This window comes from Micrasema longulum, unplaced genomic scaffold (genome assembly GCF_059751315.1).
Source record: "Micrasema longulum isolate JH-2025_06_02 unplaced genomic scaffold, ASM5975131v1 h1tg000838l, whole genome shotgun sequence".
Classification (NCBI taxonomy): domain Eukaryota; kingdom Metazoa; phylum Arthropoda; class Insecta; order Trichoptera; family Brachycentridae; genus Micrasema; species Micrasema longulum.
Genome location: NW_028278030.1, coordinates 421612 through 445057, shown reverse-complemented (window position 1 = coordinate 445057; position 23446 = coordinate 421612). Strand labels below are relative to the sequence as shown.

General features: G+C 32.5%; 1 protein-coding gene across 1 annotated transcript in view; it reads left to right on the top strand.

The window, feature by feature from the left end:
• The first annotated feature begins 10975 nt into the window (after positions 1-10975).
• LOC148278707 (uncharacterized) overlaps positions 10976-23446 on the top strand; it is a 117922-nt gene continuing 105451 nt past the window's right edge. The window contains exon 1 of the mRNA XM_088230983.1: positions 10976-12589. Coding sequence (XP_088087109.1) covers positions 12394-12589 — 196 coding nt within the window. The 5' untranslated portion in view covers positions 10976-12393. The remainder of the gene's footprint in view (positions 12590-23446) is intronic.

The following is a 23446-nucleotide window of genomic DNA, read 5'->3' as shown; positions in this document are numbered from 1 at the left end:
TAAATTATTTCCGTTTATTTAAATAAAAAAAATAGCAACATAAGTAAAATGTGGCAACACTATAGACGTCACACGTGACGTCGCGCGCCAGGTCCGAGCGACGGACAGGACGAGAAACACTTTGGCTATTATCGGTGACACCCGTCCTTTAGACAAAAACTTGATTTGATTTTAATTGTTACGATTTCATACTTTTTCAAATTTTACAAATTAGATTCCTTGAGTTATTTTTAAGTTTTTCCATTCTCTATTATATTAAATTTAGTTAAGTTTATATATTGTATCTTTTGTATTAATAAAAGATAATAAAACTGTAAGTACAATCTTTTACTCAATCAGTGTATTACACATACCATGTTAGTCTGAAGGTTTATCCAAAACGAGCGTGAAGCAAGTAACGTTCTCACGAGATGATTTTTACGGAACGACATCAACGCGGATAAATATTTAGCAATTTATGTGGAACCTACTAGGCAGTCGACATAACCCGACGTTTAGTAGGTAACAAATAACCACCATAAAAACATAATGGTTTATGTTATGCGTCATTTGATAGAAATGTTCTGTTCTACAAGATATGGTTTTACTCTTACGTTACATATGGATTCAGAGAATTGGAAAATGGCTGCCGAGGACAGGCGGAGTTAGAGGCAAAAGTTAAAGGAGGCCAAGACTCGATTGGGCTGAACGCCATTGAAGAAGAAGATGGATATCAAGTCATTAGAACGATAGGCATCATCCCTCCCCTCGGTAACTATACATGGCCATTACTTTCTTACAAGAATTAGCAAGCAGCCTGTTCGCCACATGTGCGGTGGTACCTACCTACAATCTACGTAAGCTACCCTTTTACATATTTTTCTTTATTTTATTTATTTATTAATATATACGCTCAATGTGCATTATTGAGGATATATTAAAAAAAAAATATATATATATAGGAAAGTAGAAAGACACAATGGTATAAGGTAGACTTAGTGGGAGTGGAAGCGGGAGAGAAGTGTTTTAAATTGAATTGGATTCAGTGATCGTTTGAAAGAAGACAACTGGTTGTCAACAAAATCAAGACTGGTATGTTTGTTGGCAGACCTAAGAATTCTGGGCATAGGGGAATGAAAACTATAGTTAGTTCTATGGTTATCGGTATGAAAGAGTTAGTTTTATCTGAGGTTTCTAGTTGGGATATTTAATTTTATTGAGCTCAGTAGTTCAGGCGCATCAAAAAGTGAGTTAGGACTAGAAGGTCGGATTTATTTTGACGGTCTTGAAGAGAAGTTATATTTAAGCTAGTTTCTGACTCATTATACGTATATTGGTCTCTGGATAAGCCCAACCCCCAGCCTATCTACCTTAAAAATCGAAGTTGAACTGATTCAATATTTTTGATGTGAACATCATAATGTGAGACCATTTTGTCACAATAACGTTGAAACGGTGCTTTATTTGTTTTGTTTTTTATTGTTTACTTTTGAACATGAGCACTTGACAAATTTGCTAATCAGTTCGACGTTTATTTTCGTAAACTTATAGATACAATTGTTAATTACTAGAATTCCACACGTCCATGCACTTTGAAGATGCAAGACGATTGGTAATCTAGGTTCAATAGGTAAATAAAATTTTTATTCGGGTTGTGGTCCTATGGCTAGTGTCTCGGACTCACGGACCAAAGGTCCGTGGTTCGAATCCCACTCTACCCCAACTCGATTCCATTTTCTAATAGTGAGTTATTTACAACTCGTTGGAAATGGCCCTCAAAATCAAATATTTGGGTAAATCATAAGAACGCAAATATTTCTTTTAAAAAAAAATAAATAAAATGTTATCAACAAATGCAAGGCGCCGTAACAGGTGCCGTGGTGCCGTTGGTTAAACGGCCAACTGTGAAACTGGCGTCGTGGGTTCGATTCCCGCCAGTTGCGAGAAAAAACCGAAGAAAGATTCTTTCCCGATTGGTCTGAGTGTCGTGATACATTTGTTGAGAAGGTGGTCATACATAATATAGCATTGACGTATTATATTATGGGTGAGATTCATTCGCTTCATTATATATTTATCTCTGTAATAAAATGTTTAAAAAATGGGTAAAAAAGATACATCAAAACGTAAATATTGATATATAAAAAAGATCATCATTCCTTTCCCGTTGGTGTATAGGATAGACATGCACATGATAGATATGCACAGTAAACCTAAAACTCCGCAAGAAACTTGAAACCCGAGTGATTCGCTCTTCAAAGAATTTCAAGTGCTGGATATTCGTCAACAGTATATATTGAGGTCAGTAGCGGTCACACATCTCAACAGGGAAAAATACGCAAGGGTTTGTCATGTTCATAATACTAGACACTCCAATAAGGATCTGATTCTACAGAGAGGAGTCAATACTTTTTTGATATACAACCTTATCCCAGATTCATGGAAATGTGGTGGGGTTGCCAGGCTGAGGAAGGTGTTGACTGCATTTTTAATCCATATTGGTTGGAGGGAGTCAGAGAAATTGTTGTCCGATGTAGAAGGTCGTAAGCTGAATTCTTGTTTTACTAGAAATGACTTAGGACTTAGGATATAGAGATTTTTGTATTATTTATGTTTTCACCGTACATTTATTATTTATTTTTAAAACTGTAAAAGCACACATAATAATAAAACTGTAATTACTTTTTAATATTACTATCAAATACATAATTTACTGCCTTAGAACGGGGAAGCTATTCCTAGTTAGGCAGTTTGGATGAACCAATAGCAAATATATATATATATGTTTACTTTTACTACTTAATTAACTTATTGTATGAATAATTACTTGTAAATAGCTATAATAAATATGTAAAAAATAAATTAATTAAAAAAATATATAAAAAAACTTGCCTAGACATATGTATGGAGCATATTGATGTACGGCTGTGAGACATGGTGCCATACTAAAAGAGAAAAAAATAGTAGAGGCCTTTGAGAAGTGGTGCTACAGGAAAGACCACATTTCTAATCACGAGGTTCTCAGCAGAATCGAAGAAGGGAGGCACCTCATCAAAACCATCTCAGAGAGGCGAGCCCAATGGATTGGCCGCATTATGCGCCATGGAGGGTCTCCCGCAAGTCATCATAGAGGGGGCAAATCACAGAGGGCGCCCCCGATGGGAGTATTTGGAGCAAGTGTGCGAGGATTTAAACAGCGCCTCATATACCGAGCTGAAGAGGGCTGCAGAGAATGGAGCCCAGTGGAGGACGTGACCAACCAATTACCAGAATTGACACGGCAGAAAGAAACACATCTTTTTTTATATGAACTCAATATGTCGTTTATTTTTTATCACCCCTCGTGATTCCGAAACCGCGTACTTAGCGAGCTTTCGAAACTCCCGGAATAATAATTTCTCAAAGTTGTAACGGGTAAACTCCATTTCTGTAGTAATTTACTCCCAACGCTAGAGGATGCGCCAATGTACTGCTATCCTAGAAAATGTAATATTACATGAATTTACATTTCATGCTGAAAATATTTACTAATTAAAAATCAAATAAACAAATTATTGTAAGACGTCACTTCCAATAATGCACACAATTGTTTTTTCTTTTACGTAATGGGAAACGTTAATATGTATTTTTTTCTTTTTAAAATTGAAAAAAAACAATTAGATTAGATATTTTTCATTACCGTCTCAATCCTGGGGATTGTTTTGCAGCAAAGTCCAGCATCTCGTCCTCCATTGGTCTCTATTTTTTGCAGCCCTCATTAGCTCGACATATGAGGCGCAGTTAAAATCTTCGCACACTTGCTCCAAATATTCCCGTCGGGGGCGCCCTCTATAATTTGTCCCCTCAGCCATTTCCTCTATGATGTCATGCGGGAGACCCTTATGGCGCTTAATGGTGGCCGATCCATCGGGCTCGCCTCTCTGAGATGGTTTTGATTAGGTGTCTACCTTCTTCGATTCTGTTGAGAACCTCGTTATTAGTGATGTGGTCTCTCCAGCAAATTCCTAATATTTTTCTGTAGCAACACATCTCGAAGGCCTCTAGTCTTTTTTTATCTCTTTCGGTAAGGCACCATGTCTCACAACCGTACATCAATATGCTTCATACATATGTCTCGACAAGTTGCTTGCGGAGTTTTAGATTAATATTATTTGACTCAAAAATCTTTGATTTTTTGTTAAACGCAAGCCTTGCTCGGTGTATTTGTTTAACTTTTTGTACATAATGTTATTTGTACATTGACGGGCTTATTGCCAAATGGCAATTTCTTCCAACCAACCAATAAAAACATTGTTTTATTTTTATAATTCAAGTTACAGAACATATTCAATAGAAAAAAAAAGATTAAAAAGTTAAAAATATATAAAATCAGAAATAAACGTTCTTGTTTATAAATTACCTTAAATCAAAACTATTACTCAATGGGAAAAAGGAAAAAAGAGGAAAGAGGAAAAGGGGAAGGAGGAGAGATTGAGGAAGAGAAAGGAGATGTTTCTTCAGACGTGATTTACGTCTGAAGAAACATCTCCTTTCTCTTCCTTAATCTCTCCTCCTATCCTCTTTCCCCTTTTTTCCTTTTTCCCATTAAGTAATAGTTTTGATTTAAGGTAATTTATTACGTTTATTTCTATTTTTATATATATCTTTTTTTCTATTGAATATGTTCTGTAACTTGAATAATAAAAATAAAACTTTTATTTTATTGATTGGTTGGAAGAAATTGCCATTTGGCAATAAGCCCGCTAATGTACAAATAACATTTTGTACACAAAGTTTAATAAATAAATAAATAAATATTTAAACTACTGTAAAACATTATTATTTATAGTTAAATATAATGGTAAGTTGCGCATAATCGATTATATGGACGATTCGTCCCTGACAGATGAAGTAAGCGTTGGCCCTGGACTAGCACCTGAAGCGTAAGACTAATGACCTTATCTTAATGAAACATATTAGATAGATCGAGAGATAGGCCGCATTTAATCCTTCAATGCAGGGTGCTGAGAGCGGGGATTATGACGATAAATACATACGAATAAATACGTATGTTTAAGCGTTAGATCACAATGATCGTGGGCCGCTGAGCTAACAAGCCGAAGTGGAGTTGGAGCCTATCCGTGTAGGCACTAATGCATAATATAACCATTGTTCATGTAATTGCCAGCAAATGGACAATTAAACATGGTTTAATTACATCTCTTCCACGAACCTAAATATTATACTATCTGCTAATTTGCAAGAATACCTACGTGTCTGAAGATTCAACCAAAAAAAATTTGTGTATGTTTTTATCACGGGTAACTTATAACGCGCATTTTTTCGAACGTACCACTACTGCTACACAAAATTATGACAGGATTAGTTGACTGCAGAATAGGGAAATATCACATACTACGAATACCGATAAAAATATATGAAATGGATTTAGAATAATTAAAAAAACGAATACTTCCTTTCCGCTCCTAATGGTGCATAGGGCACTGCATTGGTATACCAATCGTAGCGTATCTTGATCATAAATAATTTCAAACATAACTTTAAAAAAGTATTTTTAAAAAAAAAGTAAAAAGTAGAGACAAAAATCATCCCATTTTTTATTAACAAAACAAATTTAGATTCAGTAGAAAAATAATTATTCGCCAAAGCAATTGTAACAAAAATAACTGCGATCTCACATGTTCAGTACTTGATACAACAGATAAAAGGAATTATCTTGGTGTATACATCAGGGGCGAATCGTCAAAGTAAGCGATTATGCACAGCTTACCATTATATTTGACTTTAAATAATAATAAATTATATTAACCATGTTTATGGGAAAAAAATAAAGTGATGGTCATTTATTATAAATCACCGTTTAAATATTTCTACAAAAAAATATCTATGAAGCGCGCCCAGCCTATTCTAACTGAACGATGAAACTAGCCGATTACCTCAGCTTATTCTTCCATACAAAAAAGTACACTGTATTTTTCATCTTTAACCCAAGTCGGCTTTTTTAGTACTAAAATAAACTTGCAGATTACAAATATTTTTAGAAGATTCTCTATTTGGAAACTAGTATTTCGAACATTATTTCCGAAGGACTATTTTTCTTTGATGGGATACCGTTGACATATTATGTATCACATAGGACAGGTGGCGTTCCCAGTGGCCGTTTTAGGCATTATTCATTTTAAAAGAAATCGGCCAGTGCTCAAGTCTTGACAGTACTGTCAATGACAGATAATAATGGAAATATCTGCGGAATGTCATTGTGGTATTTGTTAATAAACTTTTATGCAAGTATTGTATTAAAATAGTGTAGAATAAAACTACGTTTATCGCGTGGTTAATAATAATTGTTATTTGAGTTGATTTTCACAGAATTACAAAAAAATAGTCATTTATAATTACATTACTTACATGTTATGCAAGTACTTATATGTAGTACAAATTAATGAACATTTTTAATAGATTACCTATAAAATAAATCACGGCTCGCCACTGGTATACATAGACCACCACTAAAAATGGAAATACCATATCAGTGAACTAGTTAAACGAATTAGAAAATGTATGTACATATTTATTAGATTAAGGAATATTTAAAAAAATCAATAATTTAAAAATAGCTTATTACTCAATTGTACAATCTTTGTTACAATATGGTATTGTAGGATGGGGTGGTGCATATGCCAATATATTAAACCCTCTTAAAATAGTACAAAGATTAATTATTAAAGTAATTTTAAAGAAACCCACAACATTCAATACGGAAAGTCCATATAAAATATTTAAGGTTCATACAGTAGACACTATTTATAAAATAAATTATATTATACAAATATATAAAAAAGAAAAAAAAGAATTTGAAATGAATGAGTCACTCAGATACCAACATAATATTAAAATTCCTAAATTCCATACAAGTCATGGTCAAAATAGCTTTGTATTCAAAGGCGTAAAAAATTATAATAATCTTCCTAATGAACTTAAAACTATTAAAAATAATATATCAATAAATAAATTTAAAGTTAATCTAAAGAAATTTTTTGAACTCGTGTAAAAACAACATTAAATTTTAATTAGTATGAATGTATTATTGTTTTATGTTTTTTCTTTATATATCCTATCTTTTTATTTTTCTTTTCATGTACTCGTATTTAAAATTGTATAAACTCTTATTGATAAACAACTAAAACAGTGTAAGTCACTCTCCAAGCACAAGAGTTAGTCTCTTTTTTTGGAGAGTTACAGTGATAACATTTACTAGATGTGTAAAAGTAGATATGTTTAGAATTTTACAAAAACATGTACTTTTTATGAAATTTATGAATAAAAAAAATAATTAAAAAAATATCTAAAAAAATGTCACTAGAAAAACGCGACATCATGTTTGGCATTGATAGTTGTGACGTCAAGATTCGTGACGATGTTCTATAAATTTTTTTATGCTTTGCAACAAATTTGATTCTGAACATGAATCTTGACGTATTAGGGGCGTGGCTAAAGCAATGATCGTTTTTGCGGCAATTCAAAATTACAAATTAAAAATTATTTTTATGCTACTTAGTGGCAATTTTTTTTTTTACTGGACAGTATTTTATTGACCCTTATTAATATGAAAATGTTATTATTACAAAAACTTAGAGTCTAGCGCAGTCTTTAAAGTTACTCAGAAACTAAGAAATTGCCTTTTTAGATTTTTAATTTTAAGTTGAAAATTCAAGTCTGCCTCGCTCAAACCTAAATTCTGCATTTTCGGTCAAAACCTTTGTAGCTTCCATTAATGTTACAAAACTAATTATTTAATGGTAAAACTTTGAAAATAATCATTCGAATCACTTGGGCCTATTAAGTATTGCTGCCTTTGTCTGTTAAGGAGCACACGAGTGATTCCGAAGCACCCCGAATCTCCCCGCTGTACCGTCTCGCTAACACAAAACTAATTACTAATTATTTAATGCGTAAAAGTACAATTTAAAAAAAAATGAGTTACAAAAATAATATTAAAAAAACCGTACAGAAACTAAAAAAAAAAAAACCGATCCGGTCGAAAATTTTGACAAACTCGTAAAAAAAATATAACTTGAAAACTACGCAAAATCGCGAAACATACCTACACGGGGGTGATTTGATACCTCTTAATATGAGGCACCTACATTTTCCCTTTGAACGTCATTTCTCCGGTCACCCGTATAACGCATTTAGTAGAAGTTTAAAACAATTAAAAATAAATGTAAAAATCAAATTAAATGATAAAATATTTTAAAGGGTAAATATAACAGGAACATCATAAAGCACTGTTTCATATAACAGTTATACCTAAGGATTAATTAACCATACACCATATTTGAAAAGTTAACTAGGTTTGATCTATAAGAACAATATCCTACACTTAATATATCCGATACGTGGGAACAACTATTCCCGATTTCCTGGAGTCTATTTAATACAGCATTACAAGTATACACTGTCCGTGAATTGTTGCTATAAAACGGTAGTACCTGTCTAGCAGTAGCGAACAGGTGATTTCATTTACAGGTAAGCTATAAAAAATATCATTTATTTTTACCTACATAGTAGAAATATAATATAATGTAAGTTATATACGAGTATATACTATAAATTGCTATTTTTTCTGTGATTCGGTGTGAAACAATAATTCTCATCTATGAAATCAACTTAAACGACGTAACTTGCTAATATATCATATTGTGTAGCTATATTATCTATTAATTTAACTAACATAACTTATATAAACTTTTTTTTAAATAGCACAATGAATTCAGTCAGTATTAGATATTCTCATTGCGATTGAAAATTTAACTGCGCTTTTTGTTCTAGAAATGAATAATGCCAAAAACGGCCGCGTCGAGCACCACATGTGTTACGAGTCATAATTTGTGAAAAGTATCATCTCAAAGAAAAATAGTCCTTAAGAAACAATGTTTAAAACACTGTTTTCCAAATCGAGAATCTTCAAAGAATTTGTGTAATCTGCATGTTTACTCTAGGAGAAAAATACCGCCACTGAATTTGAGATGTTCAAAATAAAGTACCTAAACTTGTATGAAAAAATAAGCTGATGTTTTAATAAGTTTAATGTCTTTATTTTTTCTTTAAACGTTAAGTTTTAACAAATTTAATGTTTTTAATAAAAATCGTAATTCGAAAATTCATTACTAATTCCAAGTTAGTTAGTTAGTAATTCCAAGTACATTAGTTTCAAAAATGATAAAAGAAAAGTGTTATTGATTTTTAAATTCATGAATCTCAAATGTACACATTCATAACTTTGAAATAAATAAATAAAATAAACAAATATTAATTCTGGTATTCTATGTAGACTCATGTGACATCATAGAACAAAAGTCAGTAACCCAAAAAACATAATTTTACGGAATTGAAATTTGAAAGTTTGGAGTCGAAGGAAATATCTGATTTTTGTATTTTGGGGTTTTATGTACTCAACATAAATAATTCATATTTTTTAAATTAATTATTTGTAAATTTTTCTTTCTGATGCATTAAAATATATTTTAAAAGTTTTAATGATTCAAGGTGGCTAAAATTTGGTTAAGTGACATTTGTTTGTGTATAATCTGGACAATACAAGCTCTAAGAGTCAATGGAAGATAAGAAACATTATAAGTAATTATTATAATTTTGTGCTTACAAAATGAATTTTACTTAAAGAAATTAAAATTTAATTGGCAAAGTGGCTTCATAAAAAAAAAAAACTTTGTTACAAAAACGGAAAAAATTCTGATGTATGAAGCCTATGTAAAAACTAAAATACGTTATATGTTACTACTTACTACTACTATAGAGTACCTACCTACAGGAAATCAAAATGACATAGACTAAAAAGACGGCAAAATAAAAAATTAAAGCTAGTTTTTGATCTCTCTTATCTAACTCCAACTAAAGAACTCTTTAAACAAACTAAAAAATTAAATGTAACTGAACTCTTTCAACTAGAATCCTAAAAAAATATTCATAAATTAGCCACTGGTATAATTGTAGACAAAAAACTAAAACTTTAAAAAAAGTTAAACATGGAAAAAATACGAGAACATCATAACAATATCGTAGACAACTTTCTGAAATGAGACAAAGACAGTTAAGACCAATAAACCAAGGACTTAAAATATACAATAAACTACCAGACAATAAAAAACAAAAGACTCGGACAACTTATAAAAAAGATGTTTAAAATATTATCATTAACAGTAGAATATTAATTTAAAAAATTAAAAAAAAAAATGTTAAATGTACGTTATCCGTAAGGGTTTGTAAATTAAATTTCTTATGGTAAAAAAAATGAAATTTTAATAAGTTTTTTTTAATGTTTTAATATATGATAATGTAAAGTCGCAAAGCAAAAAACATTCGGACTCTTTTCTAACTAAGTTACTATGGTGATTTTTGGCTCTTAAAAAACAAAATTTTACGCTTCGAATGGCGTATTTAACTCAAAACGGTCATTTTTAGGGTTAGAGACTTTTGCCAGAACGGCGACGATATGTTTTACAACGATATTAATAATTCTCACAATATTTCGAATGAAATAATAATTTATCAATAAACCGATGCCTTAATATTGATTCAATGAGTGAAAACACCAACACATGCGCGTCTAAATATTTGTATGTGAGCGTTCGCACGATAAATCCAAAAACGTTTTAATAATAGTTTAGAACTATTCCCCCCTCCATAACAGCTTTATACCCAGCATCCTAATCTTAAGAGATTAAACAAAACAAAAAAGAAGAAAAAAAAACAAATGAACGTCCTCCTCAGCGCGCAACGTCCATTCACCGGAGAGCGATTCTGACGTTTTGTGCCCAAACGTCAAAATTACCCGCCCCGCCTTTCGAATTATCCGACGCTCCTCCCGTCCGCGGGATCTCTGTCCCCTGATTGGCGCGCCCTCGCCGCGCCCGGCTGCCGATTGGCCCATCCGCCAGGGGCAGGTGGGGTGAGCCGGTCGCGGGTAAACGGTTTTAGTCGCCTCTTGACAGCCGTGAGGGAAGTGCGCGCGGCTCCGACGCGATTTATCCAAATTCCGATAGTTCCCGACGCACCGGTCGAACCCGTGGAAAAAACCGATTGAAATATTTTTTAATTCGCGTTGATTTGGAAGAAAAATGTGCCGAATGTACGAGATTTTGTTCTTGACATGTTTTTATTGCCGCGAATTTAAAACGTATCGTTTGTAATTGCCAGTCTGAATTTTTTTTTGTTTCCTCGTCGAGTGATGTAAGCGCTATCTGGGCAGTTTGTGTTAAAAGTGAAGGGATTCTAAATCATCATCCATGACCAGCGAGCAGAACTCATCCGTGTATCTGCATGTGTGTCTGAGCAATTAGCCACAGCAATTATCAACACGGCAGCGGATGGTGCGAGCGAATGACTTTATACTGAAAATGAACCGAGAATTGTTGAAAAGGGAAAACAAAATGCAGATAAAGTTAAAGCAGTGATTTAAATATTAAATTAAGAACTTAACACGGTGATTAGCAAATAGCGCAAAAAGAAACACAAATGACGAAACGCAAAATTTCCCCGCCCGTGAAATTTTAAATGCAATAAACTCATGTTCCGATAAAGATCGTGTTGTGACCCAAAAATATTTGTGTTAACTGAATTTAAAACATTGTTGAAAGCGACGAACTGATATTCAAAATAAATTAAGTTTGTGTTAATAATTTAATTGAATTAATTTGCGTTTACTGTTTTGGCAAACTTCCGCCGTTGCGAAACTACGTTATAATTTCGCGTTTCTCATCTGCAAATAGTCCGATATTTATATTCCATAATTTTGTATAATCACACGGCGGGTGCGTTTGCAAAACAGCTACAATAATTGAAATATGTTAGAATATGTTTTCGGAACGACGCCGCAGATATTATCGAAACAAATTTTGACCAATTAGTGAACACTTCTTCGAGCGAAAGAATTAATTAGTCGGCTCGACTTAATTCGATCCGCCATTCTGTGTAACAACACATTACGTTTCGACATCGCATTATTGGATTTGCTTAAAATGCGAAACACAAACTCATTAAATTTTTTGAATTTATATGAAAAATTAAAAACGGAAAAATGCCTGAGCGAGAGAGTGTGACTGAGCTGTAAAACTATAGATCAAGTGGTGAAACTTCGGGTTCCTAATTGGGAGCGCGCAAGGGAAGCGATGTATCTATTTTAATTGCCGCAAAAATTAATTAACGATGCTATTATCGCTTTGAAGTGCGGACAGATCCAGTAATCCTTCCTTTTTATCGATCGAAGGCATTTGACAATCTTTCGCCGCAGTCAGCACGCTGCTCAACCTCGCCAGCATTTGCGGTGGATCAATCGCGGAGGCCGCAGTGGCGCTGACACTCGCGGGCGGCGCGCGGGCCGCGGCCCCCTCGCCCATGACGGTGCAGGCGATGCCCCATCACCAGCGGCTCCACCCCCCGGGGGCGCGCTCCCGCTTCATGATCACGGACATCCTGAGCGAGGGGAGGAGAGAGCCGGAGCCGCCCCCGCCGGCGCACCGGCGGCCCCCGCTTCACGACGACAGCGACTCGGATTCCAGCCATCACGACAACTCGAGTATATGTTCCAACGGTAAGTCGATCACACTATGTTATCCGGTAAATACGAATAGGAACTGAACTGTCAATTACCTCTTATCGAATTGGGTTAAAAAAATCCTCTGGAATAATGTTGCGTTACAGTAAGCAAATGAATTCCAAATCAATAATTTTCGTAATTTATTCCGCTTAATATTGCAAAATGGCAGTGGGCAGGACACTTGGCGAGGCGAATGATGGCAGGTGGACACCCGGAATAATAAAGTGGAGACCACGGGCAAACAAAAGAAGTGTTGGAAGGCCACAGAAAAGATGGGTAGATGACATTGCCAGATAGTCGGTAAAGGATGAATGATGAAAGCGGGTGATAGGAAGGATTGGAGACGTTTGGAAGAGGCCTTTATCTAGCAATGGAGAGAGAAGAAGGCCGAAGAAGAAGAATATTGCAAAATACGACATTATTATTTAAAAAGAATATTAGTGATGCATGGATGCAAAAGTTATTAAATCAAAATCGAAAAAAATTATTAAGTGACAGAATCATGATCCAGAAGTGATATTCTTACTTCAAAAAAAATATTTTGATAGTTTAAACTTACAAATTCTGTGTACTGCTTCGATGTGTTAACCATAAAACATGCAACTGGACTAAAATTATTAATTCCAGTTGCATGTTTCATTATTATTTAACACTGCTTTAAGATCCACGTATTGTTGAAAATTAAGATCAATATGTAGCCAACATGATAAAAATGTTGCAAAAATGCGATAACCGCAAAAGACGCTTTCTTTGCCAGAATTACCGACATGTTTTGTTTGTTACAAACGTCAGCTAACTCCTTATAATTTAGGAATTCATATTGACAGTAAATCCCAAGGTTTATTTGCATTCTGATAATTTACACAAATATTTTAATTTTGGTGGCCATTTCAACGAGTTATTTATAATGATGGTATTTATACGATGTTATTTATAACACAATATTTTTTTGAATTTTTTTATATGCTTCTACTCATTTGCGAGTGATAAACCCAATTTTAACCTCTGGTTTAGAACATGAAATTTTTATTTCAATTTCATTTATTTTTTACTCAAATTTTATATCATGATGAAATATAAAAGTAGGTACTATTGATAATTTTGCTTTTCAAAAACGAAACAAAATATAGATTTGTATTCACTTTTTTTTTTAGGAAATAACATTGTTAAAAACATTTTTGCCTTTTCGTTATTACAAAGTTTTCAAGGCGTTCTGTAAATATATGTTATCCATCATTGCTCGATATTGATAGAATTCATTAGTTAAGTATACCTTGATAAAGAAGCTTGTATACCTAGCTTTGAAACCGGTTAGTAGAAAAACTGAAAAATAGTGGTTAAAACAAAGTTGTATAATTTATTTTATTATAATGAATAACCGCAAAGTTTTTTTTTATTTTTTTATTAAATTGAAAAACATATTATACATAATTATATACAATATTCCCAAGAAGTTTTTAAAAAAAAAAACTCATTTAGGGACATACAGATAACAAATTTATTTAAAGACGTTTTTATATTTTAAACTATAATATTATTTACAAAAGCAGAAAAATTTAAATTATGATATACTACAAATTAAAAAGGGTATGAAAAATACTTGAAAATAACAAAAAAAACAGAATACTAGGCATGGAAATAAATTCAAAATGATGTTTACATTATGCAATCTGGGAAAGAAAATTTAAAAAGTTTAAAAATTACATGTATGTATATATACACACTGAACTAGTACAAAATAAAATCATTTTTTTTTATTAACAAAATATGCGCACACCCAATACAGGTTAATTTTTTTTTATCAAAAACGTATTGAAATTATGTAAACAAGCTAAAAAAAGTATAAAAAAAACACAAATAACATTTAAATAGTATTAAAAATTACATATACAAGCAAAAACGGTAAAAAAAAAAACGTCAGTGCTGCAAATGAAAAATTAATAAAAATAATATTCCTAATAAAAGAAATAACATTAAAAACATATAAATCATATCTATGAAGTAACAAACATAAACCAGTAGGTACACAAAATAATAATACCATTAAAATTTATAGAATATAATACAAAAATGATGTTATAATTATAAATTAGAGTAATAAAAAATACAAGAAAATAACTTTTTAAGCGATATAAAAAATAGAACGAAATATCAAAATATGGATTTAAAGCGGAAGTAAGGATCCGAATTTTTATTTTTATTTTTTAAAAACAAGAATGTAACTTTCAATTTTTATTTTACACGTTTTTTAAAAATGTATTTATAATTGCATCAACACCATAGATTTCATAATGTATTCTAGATTTAGTATACCCATACGCTCTGGCCAAGCCCATGTGGGATTTTTTAGTTTTTGGTTATGTGAACAAAAAAAAATAAATTAATGCATGCGAGAAATTTTTCATTATTCCTGTACCTCAATCACAACTATCAACGTGCTTAAAAACATGCTAAGTATTTGAGCGATCACAATGAACAATAATAAACATGCTTTAGATATCGCAGTCATAAGTCTTACTACTTTCATCATTATTTTTCCAATTCCATACTTCGCTCCCATACATTAGAGTTGGAACTAGAACTCCGTTGTGAACTGCTAGTTTAGCCTCCTGCGATAAACATTTGTTTGCCAAAGTAAATTTTAGTGCACCGTTCACCCTATTCCCGGCACTCACCCTCCTTTCAATATCTTTCTCGGCCTTTGCGTCCCTAGTAAACATACTTTCCAGGTACACAAATTCTTCTTCCTGATTCAGAATGTCTCCGTTCACGCTGATCTCACATTTAGTTATATTTTCGTCCCTTTCAAAAACCATCACTTTCGATTTATCAACATTCATAAGCAAATCGCTTTTCTTGCATACATCGTAGAATTTTGTTACCAAGAATTGAAGGTCTTCTTTGCTGCTAGCAAGAAGCACGGCATCATCCGCATACAGAAGACAGTTAACTGTTACACCACTCATTTTTGCTCCCATTCTTAAATCTTTCAGTTCTTTCATACAGTTATCGATGTATATGTTGAACAACCATGGTGACATTACACATCCCTGTTGACTCCTTTTGGAATCTTAAACCACCATGTGAATGACCAATTTACCTTCACACATGCTGTGCTGTCCTTATACAGTGACGCAATAGCCCTTGTCAGGTTACCATTCACTCCATACTCCGATATAACCTTCCACAATTTCTCTCTGTCAACTCTATCAAAAAACAACAAAAAATGTATATTCTTGAAGACAGCATGAAAAATGTAGGTAAATCGCGTATCATAAGCATTAATACCGTAAAAATATTTCAACTTCTTAATCTGTTGAGACTGATTGGTGTAATCAATTGTCTTATTACTTTGTTGACGTTACGAATTAATTATTCTTTACATAACTATTGATTCCGGGAATTCTGAGATAAACAGTACACGGTTAATCAAATCGGCAATCAAAGAAATGAGTGCTTAATAATTACAAGTTATTACGGAGAACACGGACATGCAGTGAGCGGAGAATTATGCATTCCCTAACTTCGGCTACTAAGCGAGTACAAGTATAATAGAGAGCTGACATGCAAACCAAAGTGTGTTCAAACGGATAGGTTAGGTATTTATTTATTTATATATACGCCCAATGGGCATTTTTAAAGACGTATTTATTTATTTATTTATTTAAATCTTAAAGTAGGGCACACATATCATACATATTGTTATGTGTGTTCTAATAATAACATTGCAAATATATTTAATTTATAAATTGTTTATCACATATGCCTTGACCATTATTTTAAATTTTGATATGTTTTTTTCTTCATAAATATTTTTTTCCATTTCGTAATACTTTTTAATTGCTTTAAATAAAATCGAATTTTGTGACTTTGCTTTTTTCCTAAATGGAAGTCTAATTTTGTTCTTTTCTCTAGTATTGTGATCGTGTTCATGCTGGTTCCGATCAATTTTTTTCCAAATTTCTGTTTTTTTATTAGAGTTTATAATTTTATGAACAAATATCATTGTATTGTAAAATATTCTTTGTTTATATGTTAATAATTTCATTTCATTTACCATCGACTTTACCCTCGTATATCTGTTTTTTTTCAAAATGATTCTAAAGGCTTTATTTTGTAATACAGTTAGTTTATCTGTGTTATCTTTGTTTGATAAATATAAAAAAGTAGAAAGACTCAATGGTATCTAGTAGACTTTGTGGGAGTGGAAGCGTAGAGAGGTGTTTATAATTGAATTTGATTCAGTGATCGCTTGAAAGAAGACAAATTTTTATCAAAGTAATCAAGATTGGTATGTTTGTTGGCAGACCTAAGAATTCTGGGCATAGGAGAATGAAAACCACAGTTAGTTCTATAGTTATCGGTATGAAAGAATGAGTTTTGTCTGAGGTTTCTAGTTGGGATATTTAATTTTATTGGGCTCAGTAGTTCAGGCGCATCAAAGAGTGAGTTGAGTATTTTAAAAAGGACTAGAAGGTCGGATTTATTTCGACGGTCTTGAAGAGAAGATATATTTAAAATAGTTTCTAACTCATTATACGTTTATTGGTCTCTGGATAAGCCCAACCTCCGGCCTTTCTTTCTCAAAAATCGATCTCGAACTGATTCAACATTTTTGATGTGAACATCATAATATGGAGACTAGGTTTAATTGTTATGCTAGAGAAGATGCATAAAATTTATTATTATTTTGGTTTTAAGCGAGCAGCTAAAAGCTGGGCCGCGATTAATGTAGGATTTAAAGGTGATTTAAAACAAAAATATGAAATTAATTTGACGCCCAATTTCAAAACATGACATATTTTACCGGTTTTGAGTTGGCAACATTGCCGTGTAGAGAATTTCGTGAACTACACATTTACCTTTAAATTCATTGCAACAGAGAGGGAAAACATTATTACATTAATAGATAGAGATAGTACAAAAGTTACGTATACCGTCTCGGTATGTACCGATGGAGATAGCCTTTGTAATTTTCCCTCTGGGCTGGTATTCTGAACGGAATCGCGCGTGAAGAGATCGCTATGTTAGCGTGTAAACCACAAAAAAATAATTCAATAAAATTTACCCTTATATCAAATCAGAAAGGCAGAAAAACATAATCACTATCTTTGAGCTAGCACCATTCGAAAACCCAAAAAAGCACTTAGTTTCATATGATAAATAATTTTGAAAATCTAAAAAATTGCGACACAGGTGATTTTATTATTTACATACTCTTTTAAAAAACAATAAAATTGTTTAGTTTTGAGGAGCCAGAAACGGGACAGCGAAACGTCGATTTGTCGATTTTAGTTGGGCAAAATCAGTACCAGCGGCATTTGCGAAAGAACGAGAGAAAAACAATCTTCAAATACCAATTCATAAAAAAATTCGGATACCGTCTGTCCTAACGTTAAGGCATGTGTGTCAAACAATTTGTAAATTATCTGTAAATATATATGTGATGTCATTATTTTAGCACACATAGGAATATGAATATGTGTGCCAGGGGCGAATTGTGTATAGAAGCGATTATGCGCAGCTTACCATTATATTTGACTACCCAATACAATGTTTTACTGTGACTTTATTTAGAGGAAACCAAACAAATAATTACTATTTCTTATAAATCATTGCCATTACTTTTCTCCAGATATAAATAAAAATATTAATAAAGCTCGCCCAGCGCCAGCAATGAGTCAAGGAACTAGCCGATTACTCTAGCTTATTTCTTCATACAAATAAGTGTACTATATTTTGAACATATAAAACCCAGTAGCGGGATTTTTCTCCCAGAGTAAACATGCAGATTACACAAATTCTTTGAAGATTCTCGATTTGGAAAACATTATTTCAAACATTATTTCCTAAGGACTATTTTTCTTTTAGATGATACTTTTGACATATGACTCGCAACACATGTGGCGCTCGATGTGCCCGTTTTTGGCATTATTCATTTCTAGAACAAATTAGCCAGTTGACATTTTAATCGTTATGAGAATATCTAATACTGACTGAATTTCACGCACAACTCACACGTTCTTTTGTTTTGTCCTCCCCTTACGGGGGTGGTATTCGGATCCTCTGCCTCTGACCACCCAGGGAGTCCTTTTTTATCCAAAGCCGTTCTCTTATTGTAAATATCCGTGTTTTTACTTATGTTTTTCTGTAAGTTGTGTTTGTTATGTTACCATAGTTTTAAGAAATTGTTTTTGTACGTTTGGATACGTTTATTTATGTAAATTGTTTGTGTGCATATTTTTTTAATATAAAAAAAAACAGAGGCATTGAGGAGATTCTGAGGGGTGGGGACGACGTGTTAGCCTCTGTCCATACGTCCTCGTCCCCCCTCCTGAATCTGCATAGAGTTTGTATTCCTTAGGAATATTTATTATAACTTTCCTCTATGCGCAGTTGACAGAGAGTCCCCCAGGACTCTATAACAGCTGCGGGTGGATGGTGGGCTTAAGGATCTCCCCTCAATGACTAAATTATAAACTTTTATATAAATTATGTGTTAAAATAATGGATTATATAGCTATACAATTATAATATATCACGAAGATACGTCGTTTAAGTTGATTTTATAGATGAGAGTTGTTGTATCACACAGAACCACAGAAAAATAACTATTTATAGTATACATAACTTAAATTATATTATGAACCTACTGTGTAGGTACAAATAAATGATATTTTTTTTAGAGCTTACCTATTTATAAAATTACCGTTCGCCACTGGTAAATACGTATGTCATGTGAGCACACATGGCAATAAGTATATTTATTTATTTATTTTGTTCATTAACGCCCAAAAGGCATTTACAAAAAATAAAAATGAAATGCATGCTAACATACTAAATAATAAACAGAATATACAGAAAAAAATTGTGAAATTAGTTAAAAAGGAAATGATAAAAAGTTTTACAAAGTAAAAAAAAAAAAAAACAATAATAACAAAGGTATGCAAGAAAAAACAGTAAGCATATAAACAAAAAATGCAAAGATATAAATTTATGACATAAATTCTGTAAAGCAAACAATAAATAAAGTGTTGCGGTAAGCTTGAAAGACATTTTTAAATTAAATTAATAAACAAGCAAGCATATATTATCACGAAAATATTAAGAAATAAAAATATGTATCTATGAAATGCGTATATATGTATATGTTTGTATATATATGTATGTATGTATGTAGTATGTATGCTATATATTTATATGTATAATTGTATTTTTACATTTAATGTAAACTGTACTATTTTTTTTCTTTTCTTTTCTTTTGGGCTATAACTGTTCTTCTATTTCTTCAATATTATTTTTTATTTATGGGAAACATATTCGAAAACCATATTTGCCGCAACAAATCGGTTTTTTAGAACAGGCATTTGCCCATATAGGAACCGATTGTAACATTAGGCATACTAATATTTCTGGCTTACCGACCCTTCATATACTGAGCCCACTCCTAGTACAAGCAGAATTTGCCAGAGTGTTTTTTGTGCCATTTTTGTAACAATGTATGTATAAACTAATAAATAAATTAAAAAAATTAAATAAATAAATAAATCAAATAAAAAACAAAAAAAAACATTAAATAAATATTGAGTATGTCAAAAGAAGGATCAAATACAATTTTGGTTGGCATTAAACTTTCTCGTTGAAATTAGTGATGTCAGCAAACAAAGAAATCCATTAAAAGGTAGAAAGTTCGTTTCAACTTACCCCGATTTTATAGCTACGCGAAACAAACTTTCAAATAATGTCATTTGATATGACTCAATTTTAATTGAACAATTGAGGTATATCAGGGGTTGTTCCTTGTGCAATTATCTCTAAGATCCCGAGGGAGGGGTTGGGGACCCGGGCTAAGTTAATTATTTGTAAATTTGAAGCGAATTTCAGACAAGCGGTGCAGTAATGGATGCTCTAGACAATGAGACGGATATTTGAAACATTAAATTACTGATGACAGAGATACAAATGGTGCTTGCTTATGGCGTAATTGAGTGGGGAGGGTCCAGCGATTCCATGCAAAAAAGTTAAAATAATGTTTTGCATGTGCCAGAACTGCCAAATGTAAGTACGGGGGAATAAAATTGTTAAAAAAATATACATATATTTAGTTACATAATTATAAATATCTCAGAACGTCTTTTAGATACGATTTGAACAAAATTTCTGATTTAACTTTAACATTGCTAATTAAATTACTGATTTGAATTGTCCATGTCAATTGTATGTCTATTGTTAGTCCTGAGTATTTAACATGTTAAATTTCAATCATTCGCTTATTCTCATCAAATATGTTACTACACTATCTCTGTTTTAATCACGTCTGAAGAAACATCTCCTTTCTCTTCCTTAATCTCTCCTCCTTTCCTTTTTCCTCTTTTATCCTATTTCCCATTGAGTAATAGTTTTGATTTACGGTAATTTATAAACAAATACGTTTATTTATATTTTTACATTTCTTTTGCTTTTTAATATTTTTTTTCTATTGAATATGTTCTGTCACTTATTTTATTGGTTGGTTGGAAGAAATTGCCATTTGGCAATAAGACCGCCAATGTACAAATAAAATTATGTACAAAAAGTTAAATAAATTTATAAATCGTTTGATAAAAAAGCTATCAATTAATAAACCGATTTGTGTCTGCCGGAAACAAATACGTACGATTTTAAGTGGGTATGTAGTTATGGCGCAAAATTGCCTTTGATGACGTCATTATAATGTAAATATAAAACATTATTTACGACCAAAAATGCTTTCAAAATAATAAATAATAATATAACGTTGTATTTAGTTCGTTGAGCGTTGCTAACAAAATCACTGATTCTGCACTATTATTTAAACAAAGTACACAAAAAAGTCACTTAAAAATGTTTAAAATGCCCAACACACACTCATAATCCATTATAATCCAATACGACTCACAAACAGGGTTGCCAAATGAACCTATGAATGACTTCATAGTTTGAATGAAGGCAATCTCAGAATTAAGAAAGTGTCGTGACTAGAGAAAACATTAAAAAAAAAATATATTGAATCCGTAGGGAACTTTAAGAACTCAATTTTATGGGAATCCTTGGAGCAATAACAGGCCACTGACTAATAGAGTTACCCGCCCTGAGACCTATTGCGGATTGCCCAAATGTCCTCCTCGTAACGAGCTTAGGTCATGGACAAGGAAACAGAGCATAGTCAGCACCATCCGATGGAACTGATAGAAGAGTTTGCTTTTGACGCAGTAAAGCTCAGCCAAAATCAAGTGAGGGTTATCACTAGAGCCCTGTAAGGGGCACTGTAGATTGAACAAACATATTGCTTAATGAACCTTTCCGAAACTTCTAGATGAAGGTTCTGCAGTGCAGATGAGGAAACACCTATACGCATGTAAATGTGATGCTCTACATCATTAAACAAGCCTCGGGGGACTACTAGTTAAACCTGAGGATATTAAAGGGGTCGCGTGTTACCTTATAGCCTGATACTTTACGGATCTGGGCTTGGAAGGAGAGATTTAGTAAAATGAGAACTCTGGCCTTCCACACAGTAGCCGGGCTCTTTAAAAAATTAGGCTTGGAGGGCGAGAGTTATTCACGATTGTTGTTAAATCAATATTTCAATATCATTGATGTATAAATCTATAAATAAATTATTTGTTAGGGCTCTACTTTGGTACAAATTAATTTGTCAGCATGCGTCGCACTCCGAGTATAAACACAAGTTGGTACATGATTACAACACCAGGTTTACTAGTATGGAAGGGCTAGCTGTTCTTAGATATTCCAATAAATATGGCAAAAGGACACTGCAATACAGTATACCTAAAATATTTAACATGTTACCAAACAATATTAAAAATACTGAGTGAAAACAGGAGTGAGACGTTTGCTCAAATTAAAGTTATTAGAAAAACGTTTTTTGTATTAGTGATAGTTTTTAATTTTTCATAATGTAATATGTAATGTTTTTCAAGTAAAATTATTGTCAATGTAGGTTTAGTGTAAATAATCGATGTAATTTAAAAGAACCTGCCGACGGGTTGTATGTATGCAACTCAGCAGGATTTTAATTTAAGACTATGTTGTAAATATTTTTGAAAAACAAATATAAAAATAAAAAAAAAACCAACGCAAAAAATTTGGATCGCTTTTGTTCTATGCAATAGAGATAAAAAGCTTCTATAGTGAACTATCACTCTGACGTTATATCAATGCCCCCTTTACCAAGGCACTGACAGCGCCACTAGTGGCAGAGTTCGTTTAAAGAGACCGCGAGAGTCTCTTCTGTAGGTTATGTTAACTAACAGTTAGTCATATTTAATCCTCAAGATGGCTACTCAACACGGGATTACTCAAAAAATACCCCATACGTAAATCAAATTGTCATACCTGAGGGAATATATTCTGCCAGTAAAACCCCCGCTCGCTTGCGTTTTTTTTACTTGTGTTAATAAGAGTTGTGTTCCCAATTGAAAGGAAAATTATAAGTCTCGTTTAATAGTTCTCGCTTTTTAACCATTCAATTGTACTATTAAAACGGCTCTCAGCCAAATTTTTATAATTAAGAAATATTTTTTTGTTTATTTAAACCACATTATATATACGGATAAAAGTATATCTCTAGATATGCTGTCGATGCATGTTATTCCCCTGCTACGGGTAAATCCCCTTTGCTTTTTATAATTTGCAACAAAAGCAACTTCACAGTGCCATGGGAATCTCAGTAAGGTGTGAAACGCGGGAATGTCTCTTAATTTTTTTTACATATTATACTGAATTATAAATATTATTTACATATATATTGTGATATATGTATATCAGTGATATATGTACATATTAGTGATATATGCATATCAGTTATGA